At 48.9% G+C, this 12,793-nt stretch overlaps 1 protein-coding gene across 1 annotated transcript; it reads right to left on the reverse strand.

The window, feature by feature from the left end:
* Nucleotides 1-240: 240 nt before the first annotated feature.
* On the reverse strand, nt 241-3,110 carry LOC147663849 (uncharacterized). Its single transcript, XM_086950153.1, has 2 exons — nt 2,961-3,110; nt 241-1,171 (listed from the first exon to the last, which is right to left on the reverse strand). Exons 1-2 carry the CDS (start codon nt 3,094-3,096, stop codon nt 774-776), a joined length of 534 nt encoding a protein of 177 aa, XP_086806279.1. The 5' UTR covers nt 3,097-3,110; the 3' UTR covers nt 241-773.
* Nucleotides 3,111-12,793: the final 9,683 nt, after the last annotated feature.

The following is a 12,793-nucleotide window of genomic DNA, read 5'->3' on the forward strand; positions in this document are numbered from 1 at the left end:
GGCCCTGTACTGTCGCATTCTTTCTTTCCACAGTTGTCGATGATATATTCTTACTCTGCTTGACAAAGAACCATTGCTAATGTGAAAGAACTTCAACCGAATTAGTAGTTATACTTTACCATTTGTTAGGCTACAATGTGGCACTGCTCTACTGTACTTCTGTCACCTGCTATATTCTCAGTTGTACCGTTGAATTGCTCAGGAGGACAAACCAGATTTCATTTTCTTTTTTTTCATAGGCATGCAACTGCCACTGTGTCACACCACTAGTACCACCGCTATGAGGAAATTTTATCCGACCAAGATTGCCAACGTTATTCGGTGTTTCCCGTGGAGCCAGCCCTGGGCCTAGCCCTACTTTCAAACACAAATTACAGGTAAGATAAGCGTTTGGTGGTTTGGGGGTATAATGGAGTATTAGTACGAGAGACGAGAGACTGAAGGTAGTACTACTAAAGTCCTAGGACTCTTGGATTCACTTCACTTAGTCTGTGAGAGGCACTTAGTGTTGAAAACATTTGGGCATTTACACTTAAAGGAAGAAAATGGAACTAAACTTTCAGGAAAACAGTCAACGTTAAACCCCCACCCACCAGGCAAGCAGTAAAAAACAGGTATGCTCAGATAAAGTTTGAAAAAGTATATTTATATCCCTAACAAAATAATCTCCCGCAAGACCCTCCCTAACCCCAACGATTGTCCTTCAAAAGTCCCCAAAAACCCAACTCCCAATTCCCACCCCCCAAAAGTCTCTAAAAAAGGGGCAAGGGACACTATGGGTGGATGCTGTTAACTTTTTGGGCCAGGGCATCATGCTCCTCGCGGAGCAAGGCGAGCTCCTGCTGAAGGCGGGACACCATCAGGGTAGTGCGGCGCAGGCGTGCCTTCACTGCCTTGCAGGTGCAAGGCCTGTGAGAAGCAGCTGTTGGCCTTGCTGCTCGGCGGTGGCGTTTGCCTTTGGCAGCCCGGCTCAGTCTCGGTGGACCACTGTGCTGGGTGGCAGCCGGTGAGGCCACGGAGGCCGATGCAGACGACGTTGTTGTTGTCGACCGCACACTTTCCTCGTCCTCCAGGGCCACCAGCCGCCGATATTCCGCAACAGTGGCCTCGATTCTCCGTTGCCGGGCCGCTCTAGCCAGCTCCTTCCTCCTTGTTCGTTTGGAAGGAGAACCTATATGAAGAAAGAAAGACATAGTCTGTAACCAATGCTCTTTAAGATTAACTCAATCATTCAGCAGAAATGTGTGCTGCAGTACAACTAGCAACTTGCAAGCGCATTACATAACTATTGAGGCCAGTATCTATCTAACCTCACACTTCTTCATCCTTGCTCTAACATTAGTGGGAGTTTAAGGAACAAATTCTATGAGCACTGTGGACTTCCATTGGAGTCGACTATGAAAGTACACCAGTCTTATTCTTCTTCTTGTCTCTTGTTTTGGAAAATTGGTACGTTATTTTCTGCAAGCCGGCATAATGCCAGCGCGGTAAACTTGCACCCGAGAAAAAGAGACGCACGCCATGAGGAGTGACCTAGACTTGCGTTGCCGTTGCGTTACTGTACCCGTCCAGTACATGCAGGTGGTGAATCTCTTACTTTTCTATTACGGGTGGCACTGAGAATACTCTGTTACAACTCAAGGGCTACTGCTTAATTAATTTAACTTTCACCCTACAGTGGAAATGAGTACTAGAAATGGAAAATTGAAGAAGATAAATAATCTGATTATCTATCACTTCACATGGGATGTTTTTGCTTATATATGGGATGACTTTAGGTGCTTTGCTTTTTATTGAGTGACAGGCAGTGATACATCCACACATGAATGACTGAGTACTACTAAACTTATTAAGAGAGGTAGGGAGTGGCCACCATAATAACCGGATCTATGCAGTGCTTGCAATACAAACTACTGCTACTACTTATGGTAGTATTTGGACAAAATTAAAAGTTCTTTTCCTTGCCTTTCCTACACTGGAACGGACGTGCGGGTGCAGTGTTACATGCTCTTCAAAGTTACACTTAGTTCATCCACTGACCATCTACTCTCTCTAGATCATGGGTACTCACAAACTTTCTCTCAGGGGCTACATTTACAGTGTAGTTTGGGGCCGAGGGCCGCACTGGTGGGGGCGGAGTCAGAGGGGGCGGGGCTAAAGCAAAACGATAACTTGTGACCATGAGGTTGCACACAGGTCCCTGCAGCAGATGCCCTCATCCACTGAGCCACCAGACCCAGCATTTACATACATCTCTCTCCCTCCTGCTGTCCCTCCTGCCCTCCCTCCATCTCTCTCTCCCTCCTGCCCTCCCTCTCCCTCTGTCATCTCACTGTGTGTGTGTCTATCGGTGTCAGCCTTCAGCCCGGGTTGAGACCGCTTCCTCAACGCGCACACACAGACAACAACACCAAAGTACTTAACAGGTCTTTAAAAGACCATTAACATATTATTGAGGCTTTGTTTGTTTTAGCGCCCCTGCTTCTCCACCCTGACAATCACTGCTTGCCCGGCCCCACAGAGCAGAGGCTTTGTTCTATTTCACCTCTTTGTGGCCTTGCATCTCCACTCTGCTCTGTGGGGGCCGGGGGAGCAGTGATTGTCAGAGTGGAGATGCAGGGGCGCTAACAGGTGAAATACAAAAAAGCCTCTGCTCTGTGGGGGCCGGGGGAGCAGTGATTGTCTGCAAGGTCTGCGCACCGCCAAGGAAGGCTTGCCGGGCCACCACCGGCCCGCGGGCCGTACTATGAGTACCCCTGCTCTAGATACACATATGCTATCTAAGAGTCAGATAGTAGCATGATCCAGGTATATGGACACATACAGTTTCTGTGTCACCCACCCAGGCTGTTGTCCTTCCACCCATCATTGCTTCATCATTCACCCAGCCATGCATCTCATATTCTTGCCTTCCCAGCTAGTCTTCAATCTCAATAAGTAAGGAATATATAAGAGCTTACCTCTGGCCGCCACCACCGTCTCAACTCTCACAGCCGCCGCCGCCGCCTCCTCCCCTGATGAATTGCCCTCCGCCTCCGTGTCGAGCACCACCACCACACTGGCCCCGCCACCAGATGTTCCACCTACAAAGTACATTTAAGAATCTTAGAATAAAGCACTCACTAGTCACTAGTATTTGGTCTAGGAATGAAGACATGTGAAAACAATGTAATTTGTGACTGTCTACGTTAAAGTTAAAAAAAATGTCCCTTTTTCCAGGGAAGGTTGTCTTGCTGCACTTTTTGGCACAACTGATGAAGGCTGATTTTTTAACACGCACCATTTTTCTCCACACAGACAGAAGATGAACTTCTAACAACAAGATCAAGTTGAAACCAGGTGAGAGCTCGGCTCGACCACAAGAAATGTCTTCAATTAATCGTCAGCACTAACCACTTTTCCATTATCAGTTAAACGTTTAGTTTTATTATGACTTCATTTTAATAAATGTGTTTACTTTTAATAAAGCTTTTAAATTTAAATACAATCTGTGTTTTTTGGTCCTCCAGACTAGAGTGACTGAGCGAAAGGTTTTGCAATTTTTGCAAGCATGAGTCCAGATAGAACACTTCAAAAGACATTATGGACAATCCCAGAGGACTGCACTAAGTTGATAGAGCTATTGCTGACTAGAATCATGGGAGTTTCGCCAACCGTGCAATCTTAGTTAGCTACACAGACAGACTAATAAGAATAATCTAGTAATACCACAGGGAGTCATAGTAGAGGCAGGATAAGAATTTAGATACAGTCTACAAGAAGAGCAAAGACAATGTTGAAAAAAGTCAAATGAGGAACGCTAGGAAAAATAGGTACTAGTCTAAAATGAAAACTTACTGGGGCCAGCAGAGGAGCCCTCGCCTGCCCGATCCTGGCCCTGTTGATGAACAGCATCCGCCGCCTGCTGCTCCTGTGTCCTCCTCTCGCCCCTGGGGGGAGCTGACGTACAACATGAAAGAAAGAACAGAAAACATGGATGATTGTTGCTTGTCAATGTCAACCAAATCAAACATTTCAAAAGAACAATAACAAAATATTTCCGCGAAATTATATTGATTATGGTTACTTTTCATTTATTTGCGGACCTGTGACTTCGAAAGTCACGTAACTCACTAAACAAAGTACTGAAACGTTCACCTAGGACTGGCAGGCAGCAGTCCGCAGGCAAGACGCAAAGTGACAGACAAACTCCATTGTGATTTCAGTCAGATCAGTGACAACACTAACAGTTGCCTGCTACATTACCAGTCATTTAAATAGTCAAACTATCAATCCACCGCCACTATTTTTCTTATTGTCAGGGTTACAAAGGAAGGGGCAGATTTAAGCCCTTGCGGCTCTTTTGCGCCGTTCTTGCGTGACTTTTGTGACGCAGCAGCTAAACAAAAAAGGGCGCCATGGTGCGGCGTATAATATTATAACAACGTGACGCATTTGGGAGATGCATCCCGTTATAAAGCCCTGCGCCATCAGGGGGCGTTCCGGCGCAAGGGAGGGCATTCCTGCGCTGGAACACATCCTAATAGTGGCTGAGGGAAATCTACAAAATATCAATCAGTCACCTTTAGGACAATGATGCGTCACACAAACCCTGCACCTGCTTGAAGCAGACGTACGGCTTGACCCAGCATTGGGGAGATAGGGTACCCCAGAGCATTGATGGAGCTGCGCCATCGTTGCGACGCAACTCCAGCAGTAAAGCTTCGGTGACGTTTTGGGCCCATGGGGCGCCGCATTGCAAATACGGCGCACCATGTTTGGTGGTGGTAGCGGGCCGCACAATTAATGGCGCATCCCTGCTACTTTGCAGGGATGCGACGGTAATTGCAATTCTGCCCCTTAGGGGCATACTTACTTACGCGTTCTGGCGCATCTCCAGAGATGCGCCAGATCAAATGCGTCACGCAAAACTACCCTTGCGACACGGCAGATGTGCCTCATTTACAATGCGGCGCGCCCTGGCGCAAGGGTAGGCACTTGCGTGACGCATCTCGTCACGTAAGAGCGGCGCATCGCTGGAGTCACGTCGCCAACGCAATGCAACTCCAGTAATGCTCAGGGCCACCCAATACTTTACATGCTGTGTCAGTCCTTTCGCCTGCTTCGAGCAGACATAAGGAATTGAATTGACGTAGCAGCGTCGCAGAAGTGCCTGCGTTAAATCTTGTAGATTTCACGCAGGCAATTTTGCGAGGCGCACAGCCGCTGGACCGCCCACCCTGCGTACTAGGAACGCACCCATTGTGGTGCAGGCCCATGGCTTTATAACGTGACGCATCTCCCTAGATGCGTCATGCTGTAAATGACTTGCAGGGATGCGGCACGTTTACACCGCTGTTGCGTCACGCAAGGCAACGTAAACGTGGCGCAAGGGGCTTGTAAATGTAATCTGCCCCCTAGTGTCTAGCATTACGCAGTTCTGTTAAGTACACTCATACATAATAGTTACTCAGGCCAATGAGACCACGAAATAGAAAACAAATAAGCATAGTAGCAACCCCACTGAGAAGGAGAGCAGTGCACCTGAAATGCACAGAAGATTTTGAAATATAATTTAACTACAATGTAATCGTCATCAGCGGCATTATTGGCTTGCTCCATGTAAAAAACAAATATTTGCAATACAACAACACAGAGCAGGAGAAAACATCATAGTAGTGAGTGATTAAATGCCAATGGCTACTACTACTCACCAAGCCCGGGGATCTCCAAGCCGAGCTGGTCCAGCAGGTCGCGCTCGCGGTCCAGGAGGTCCGTCCAGCGATGGGTGACCTGGCTGTAGGTGCGCTGGACCCCGTAGAGGTGGGATATGGCCCAGCACACCTTCTCCCACCGCTTCCGGCGCTCCCGCATGTTGTAGCCGCCGGCCGCGATCCTGCCGCCTCCCGCGATGGTCCTGGGCAGGCGGCGCTGGACGAAGTAGACCAGCGCGCCCACTTCCTCCGGGCTGAATATCTCCCGGCGCGTCACCTGCTCCCCCCTCGATCTCACGCCTGCTGTCCTGCCACTGGGTCCAGCACTACTCCCCGCCGCCGCTGCGGCCCTCAAGTGCCTGGGCAGCTTCACGGCGCCTGGCTTGACCATGGTCTGGGCAGGTAAGGTAGGAAGAAGTAGAAAATTAAGAAAGAATAGGATAGGGAAGAAGAAAAGAAAAGAGTTTACAAAAGTAGTTTAAAAGTAAAGAAAAATAGCAGAAAAGACAAAAATATACAGCTAGGAAAAGAGAGGGATAGATAAGAAGCAAAATCGTAAAAAAAAAACTGAAAACAAGCAAAGGATGGGAAAGATATCAAGAGGATTAAACACCATGCCCAGACACAGGAAATGAATGAAAAACAAGATGGCCGGCGCCCGTTTCCGAGCGCGAAAGTCAGTTCGCGCGAGATTTTCCTCGCGATCTCGTGCGAACCTCTAGATTTCCCGCGCGATCTCGTGCGAACCTCTACTCGCAATGCGCTTACTGCGCGAGATTATACATAGCGGGCGGAAACGGAAATACGTCACGCAAACAAAATGGCCGCGCCCGTACTCGACCTTGGGGTAAATTCGCGTGTTGCGCTGCAAGCGGCTCGCGAATACTGCAAAAAAACTCGCGAAACAACAAGCCGCAAAAAAATAAAATGCTCATTCGCACGAATTGGCGGCTTCCGCGGTCGGTTTCGCACGACGCCGCGCCCCGCGAATAGCGCGAAAAAAACCGCAAAACGATTTCAGCAAAAGCAAAAGCAATGAGCAGGTGCAAAAGGTCAACCTCATGATTTGTAACGATTCTTTGTATTGCTTCCTGAGGGGGCCCTCCAGAATTCGGTTGCCTGCTTGCAACTATTGTGTGACCCTGCTCTGACCTTAACTGTATGCCACAAAGGTCCTGATTTACAGCTAAAGGAGCAGACAAGCAGGTGCCAGGCTGGAACTTTAAATTCTTTCAGTGACACATTAATTAGCCCCTAATTCATTATTGTCAGTTGGGGCAGGGCAGGTGTTGTAACTAATTTTGCAACAATGAAAGCACTTAGCAAGTGCAAAAGATCACTAATCAGGGCGCACTAAGGAAGCAGGTGCCAGCTAAAAAAATATTCTGTGACACATTAATCAGCCCCAAATTAATTCAGGTCACTTGAGGCAGGGAAGGTGTGCTTTGCTTTGCCGAAAATAATGTACACTGGACAACCAGAGGGTGTGGTGATGAAACAGAGGGTGGCATGGGTGGGCCAGAGGGTGGCATGAGTAGTCAGAGAGTGGCAGTGGTGACAGAGAGTGGCAGTGATGAAGAAGAGTGTCCCAAACAGGCTGGACATGTAGAAACAACAAGTTCGCAAAACTTGCGACCCGACAGGTAAGTTCGCAAATTGCGAAATTGTAAAAACCCTCGCGAACTGGCAGAAACACGGGCGAACACAAAAAAATCCGCAAATTCGCGGGAATTCGCGGATTTTGCGGATTGCGAATCCGCAAATCCGCAAAATTCGCGAACGCGAGATCCGCAAAATTCGCCCATGCTTACCCAGAACCCTAAAATTACCCCCTGGCATCCCAAAACGCATACCCACCCTGAACCTTAAAATTACCTCTGGCACCCCAAAACCCATTCCACCCAGAAACCTAAAATTACACCTGGCACCCCAAAACCCATAAACACCATCAACCCTAACATTACCCCTGGCACCCCAAAACCCATATCCACCCTGGACCCTAAAATTACTTCTGGCACACCAAAACCAATACCCGCGCTGAACACTAAAATTACCCCTGGCACACCAAAACTCATTACCACCCAGAACCCTAACATTACCCCTGGCACCCCAAAATCCATATCCACCCTGGACCCTAAAATTACTTCTGGCACACCAAAACCAATACCCGCGCTGAACACTAAAATTACCCCTGGCACACCAAAACTCATTACCACCCAGAACCCTAAAATTACCCCCTGGCATCTCAAAACCCATACCCACCCTGAACCTTAAAATTACCCCTGGCACCCCAAAACCCATACCACCCAGAACCCTAAAATTACACCTGGCACCCCAAAACCCATAACCACCGTCAACCCTAACATTACCCCTGGCACCCCAAAACCCATATCAACCCTGGACCCTAAAATTACTTCTGGCACACCAAAACCAATACCCGCGCTGAACACTAAAATTACCCCTGGCACACCAAAACTCATTACCACCCAGAACCCTAAAATTACACCTGGCACCCCAAAACCCATAATCACCCTCAACCCTAACATTACTCCTGGCACAAAAAAAACATAACCACCCTGAACCCTAACATTACCCCTGGCACCCCAAAACCCATATCCACCCTGAACCCTAAAATTACCCCTGGCACCCCAAAACCCATATCCACCCTGAACCCTAACATTACCCCTGGCACCCCAAAACCCATACCTACCTTCCACCCCAAAATTAACTCCTCGCACCCCAAAACCCATAACCACCCTGAACCCTAACATTATCCCTGGCTCCCCAAAACCCATATCCACCCTGGACCCTAAAATTACTTCTGGCACCCCAAAACCCATACCCGCGCTGAACACTAAAATTATCCCTGGCAGCTGGCACACCAAAACTCATTACCACCCAGAACCCTAAAATTACACCAGGCACCCCAAAACCCATACCACCCAGAACCCTAAAATTACACCTGGCACCCCAAAACCCATAATGACCCTCAACCCTAACATTACCCCTGGCACCCCAAAACCCATATCCACCCTGAACCCTAAAATTACCCCTGCCATCCCAAAACCCATATCCATCCTGAACCCTAACATTACCCCTGGCACCCCAAAACCCATATCCACCCTGAACCCTAAGATTACCCCTGGCACAAAAAAAAACATATCCACCCTGAACCCTAACATTACTTCTGGCACCCCAAAACCCATACCACCCAGAACCCTAAAATTACACCTGGCACCCCAAAACCCATAACCACCCTGAACCCTAACATTACCCCTGGCACCCCAAAACCCATATCCACCCTGAACCCTAACATTACCCCTGGCACCCCAAAACCCATACCAACCCTCCACCCTAAAATTAACCCCTTGCACGCCAAAACCCATAACCACCCTGAACCCTAACATTAACCCTGGCACCCCAAAACCCATATCCACCCTGGACCCTAAAATGACTTCTGGCACCCCAAAACCCATACCCGCGCTGAACACTAAAATTACCCCTGGCAGCTGGCACACCAAAACTCATTACCACCCAGAACCCTAAAATTACCCCCTGGCATCCCAAAACCCATACCCACCCTGAACCTTAAAATTACCCCTAGCACCCCAAAACCCATACCACCCAGACCCCTAAAATGACACCTGGCATCCCAAAACCCATAACCACCGTCAACCCTAAGATTACCCCTGGCACAAAATAAACATATCCACCCTGAACCCTAACATTACCCCTGGCACCCCAAAACCCAAACTAGTCAGAACCCTAACATTACCCCTGGCACCCCAAAACCCATACTACCCAGAACCCTAAAATTATACCTGGCAGCCCAAAACCCATAACCACCCTGAACCCTAACTTTACCCCTGGCACCCCAAAACCCATATCCACCCAGAACCGTAAAATTTCACCTGGCACCCCAAAACCCATAACCACCCTCAACCCTAACATTACCACTGGCACCCCAAAACCCATATCCACCCTGGACCCTAAAATTACTTCTGGCACCCCAAAACCCATACCCGCGCTGAACACTAAAATTACCCCTGGCACACCAAAACTCATTACCACCCAGAACCCTAAAATTACCCCCTGGCATCCCAAAACCCATACCCACCCTGAACCTTAAAATTACCCCTGGCACCCCAAAACCCATACCACCCAGAACCCTAAAATTACACCTGGCACCCCAAAACCCATAACCACCGTCAACCCTAACATTACCCCTGGCACCCCAAAACCCATATCCACCCTGGACCCTAAAATTACTTCTGGCACACCAAAACCAATACCCGCGCTGAACACTAAAATTACCCCTGGCACACCAAAACTCATTACCACCCAGAACCCTAACATTACCCCTGGCACCCCAAAATCCATATCCACCCTGGACCCTAAAATTACTTCTGGCACACCAAAACCAATACCCGCGCTGAACACTAAAATTACTCCGGGCACACCAAAACTCATTACCACCCAGAACCCTAAAATTACCCCCTGGCATCTCAAACCCCATACCCACCCTGAACCTTAAAATTACCCCTGGCACCCCAAAACCCATACCACCCAGAACCCTAAAATTACACCTGGCACCCCAAAACCCATAACCACCGTCAACCCTAACATTACCCCTGGCACCCCAAAACCCATATCCACCCTGGACCCTAAAATTACTTCTGGGACACCAAAACCAATACCAGCGCTGAACACTAAAATTACCCCTGGCACACCAAAACTCATTACCACCCAGAACCCTAAAATTACACCTGGCACCCCAAAACCCATAATCACCCTCAACCCTAACATTACCCCTGGCGCAAAAAAAACATAACCACCCTGAACCCTAACATTACCCCTGGCACCCCAAAACCCATATCCACCCTGAACCCTAAAATTACCCCTGGCACCCCAAAACCCATATCCACCCTGAACCCTAACATTACCCCTGGCACCCCAAAACCCATACCTACCTTCCACCCCAAAATTAACTCCTCGCACCCCAAAACCCATAACCACCCTGAACCCTAACATTATCCTTGGCTCCCCAAAACCCATATCCACCCTGGACCCTAAAATTACTTCTGGCACCCCAAAACCCATACCCGCGCTGAACACTAAAATTACCCCTGGCAGCTGGCACACCAAAACTCATTACCACCCAGAACCCTAAAATTACACCTGGCACCCCAAAACCCATACCACCCAGAACCCTAAAATTACACCTGGCACCCCAAAACCCATAATCACCCTCAACCCTAACATTACCCCTGGCACCCCAAAACCCATATCCACCCTGAACCCTAAAATTACCCCTGCCACCCCAAAACCCATATCCATCCTGAACCCTAACATTACCCCTGGCACCCCAAAACCCATATCCACCCTGAACCCTAAGATTACCCCTGGCACAAAAAAAACATATCCACCCTGAACCCTAACATTACTTTTGGCACCCCAAAACCCATACCACCCAGAACCCTAAAATTACACCTGGCACCCCAAAACCCATAACCACCCTGAACCCTAACATTACCCCTGGCACCCCAAAACCCATATCCACCCTGAACCCTAACATTACCCCTGGCACCCCAAAACCCATACCTACCCTCCACCCTAAAATTAACCCCTCGCACGCCAAAACCCATAACCACCCTGAACCCTAACATTAACCCTGGCACCCCAAAACCCATATCCACCCTGAACCCTAAAATGACACCTGGCATCCCAAAACCCATAACCACCGTCAAACCTAACATTACCCCTGGCACCCTAAAACCCATATCCACCCTGAACCCTAAAATTACCCCTGCCACCCCAAAACCCTTATCCATCCTGAACCCTAACATTACCCCTGTTACCCAAAATCCCGTATCCACCCTGGACACTAAAATTATCCCTGGTACCCCAAAACCCATACCCACCCTGAACCCTAGGATTACCCCTGGCACAAAAAGAACATATCCACCCTGAACCCTAACATTACCCCTGGCACCCCAAAACATAAACTACCCAGAACCCTATCATTACCCCTGGCACCCCAAAACCCATGCCACCCAGAACCCTAAAATTACACCTGGCACCCCAAAACCCATAACCACCCTGAACCCTAACATTACCCCTGGCACCCCAAAACCCATATCCACCCTGAACCCTAACATTACCCCTGGCACCCCAAAACCACTACCTACCCTCCACCCTAAAATTAACCCCTCGCACGCCAAAACCCATAACCACCCTGAACCCTAACATTAACCCTGGCACCCCAAAACCCATATCCACCCTGGACCCTAAAATGACTTCTGGCACCCCAAAACCCATACCCGCGCTGAACACTAAAATTACCCCTGGCAGCTGGCACACCAAAACTCATTACCACCCAGAACCCTAAAATTACCCCCTGGCATCCCAAAACCCATACCCACCCTGAACCTTAAAATTACCCCTGGCACCCCAAAACCCATACCACCCAGACCCCTAAAATGACACCTGGCATCCCAAAACCCATAACCACCGTCAACCCTAAGATTACCCCTGGCACAAAATAAACATATCCACCCTGAACCCTAACATTACCCCTGGCACCCCAAAACCCAAACTAGTCAGAACCCTAACATTACCCCTGGCACCCCAAAACCCATACTACCCAGAACCCTAAAATTATACCTGGCAGCCCAAAACCCATAACCACCCTGAACCCTAACTTTACCCCTGGCACCCCAAAACCCATATCCACCCTGAACCCTAAAATTACCCCTGGCACCCCAAAACCCATATCCACCCTGAACCCTAACATTACCCCTGGCACCCCAAAACCAATACCTACCCTCCACCCCAAAATTAACTCCTCGCACCCCAAAACCCATAACCACCCTGAACCCTAACATTACCCCTGGCACCCCAAAACCCATATCCACCCTGGACCCTAAAATTACTTCTGGCACCCCAAAACCCATACCCGCGCTGAACACTAAAATTACCCTTGGCAGCTGGCACACCAAAACTCATTACCACCCAAAACTCTAAAATTACCCCCTGGCACCCCAAACCCCATACCACCCAGACCCCTAAAATGACACCTGGCATCCCAAAACCCATAACCA

Source organism: Lissotriton vulgaris, unplaced genomic scaffold (genome assembly GCF_964263255.1).
Source record: "Lissotriton vulgaris unplaced genomic scaffold, aLisVul1.2 SCAFFOLD_11332, whole genome shotgun sequence".
In the NCBI taxonomy this organism is placed as follows: domain Eukaryota; kingdom Metazoa; phylum Chordata; class Amphibia; order Caudata; family Salamandridae; genus Lissotriton; species Lissotriton vulgaris.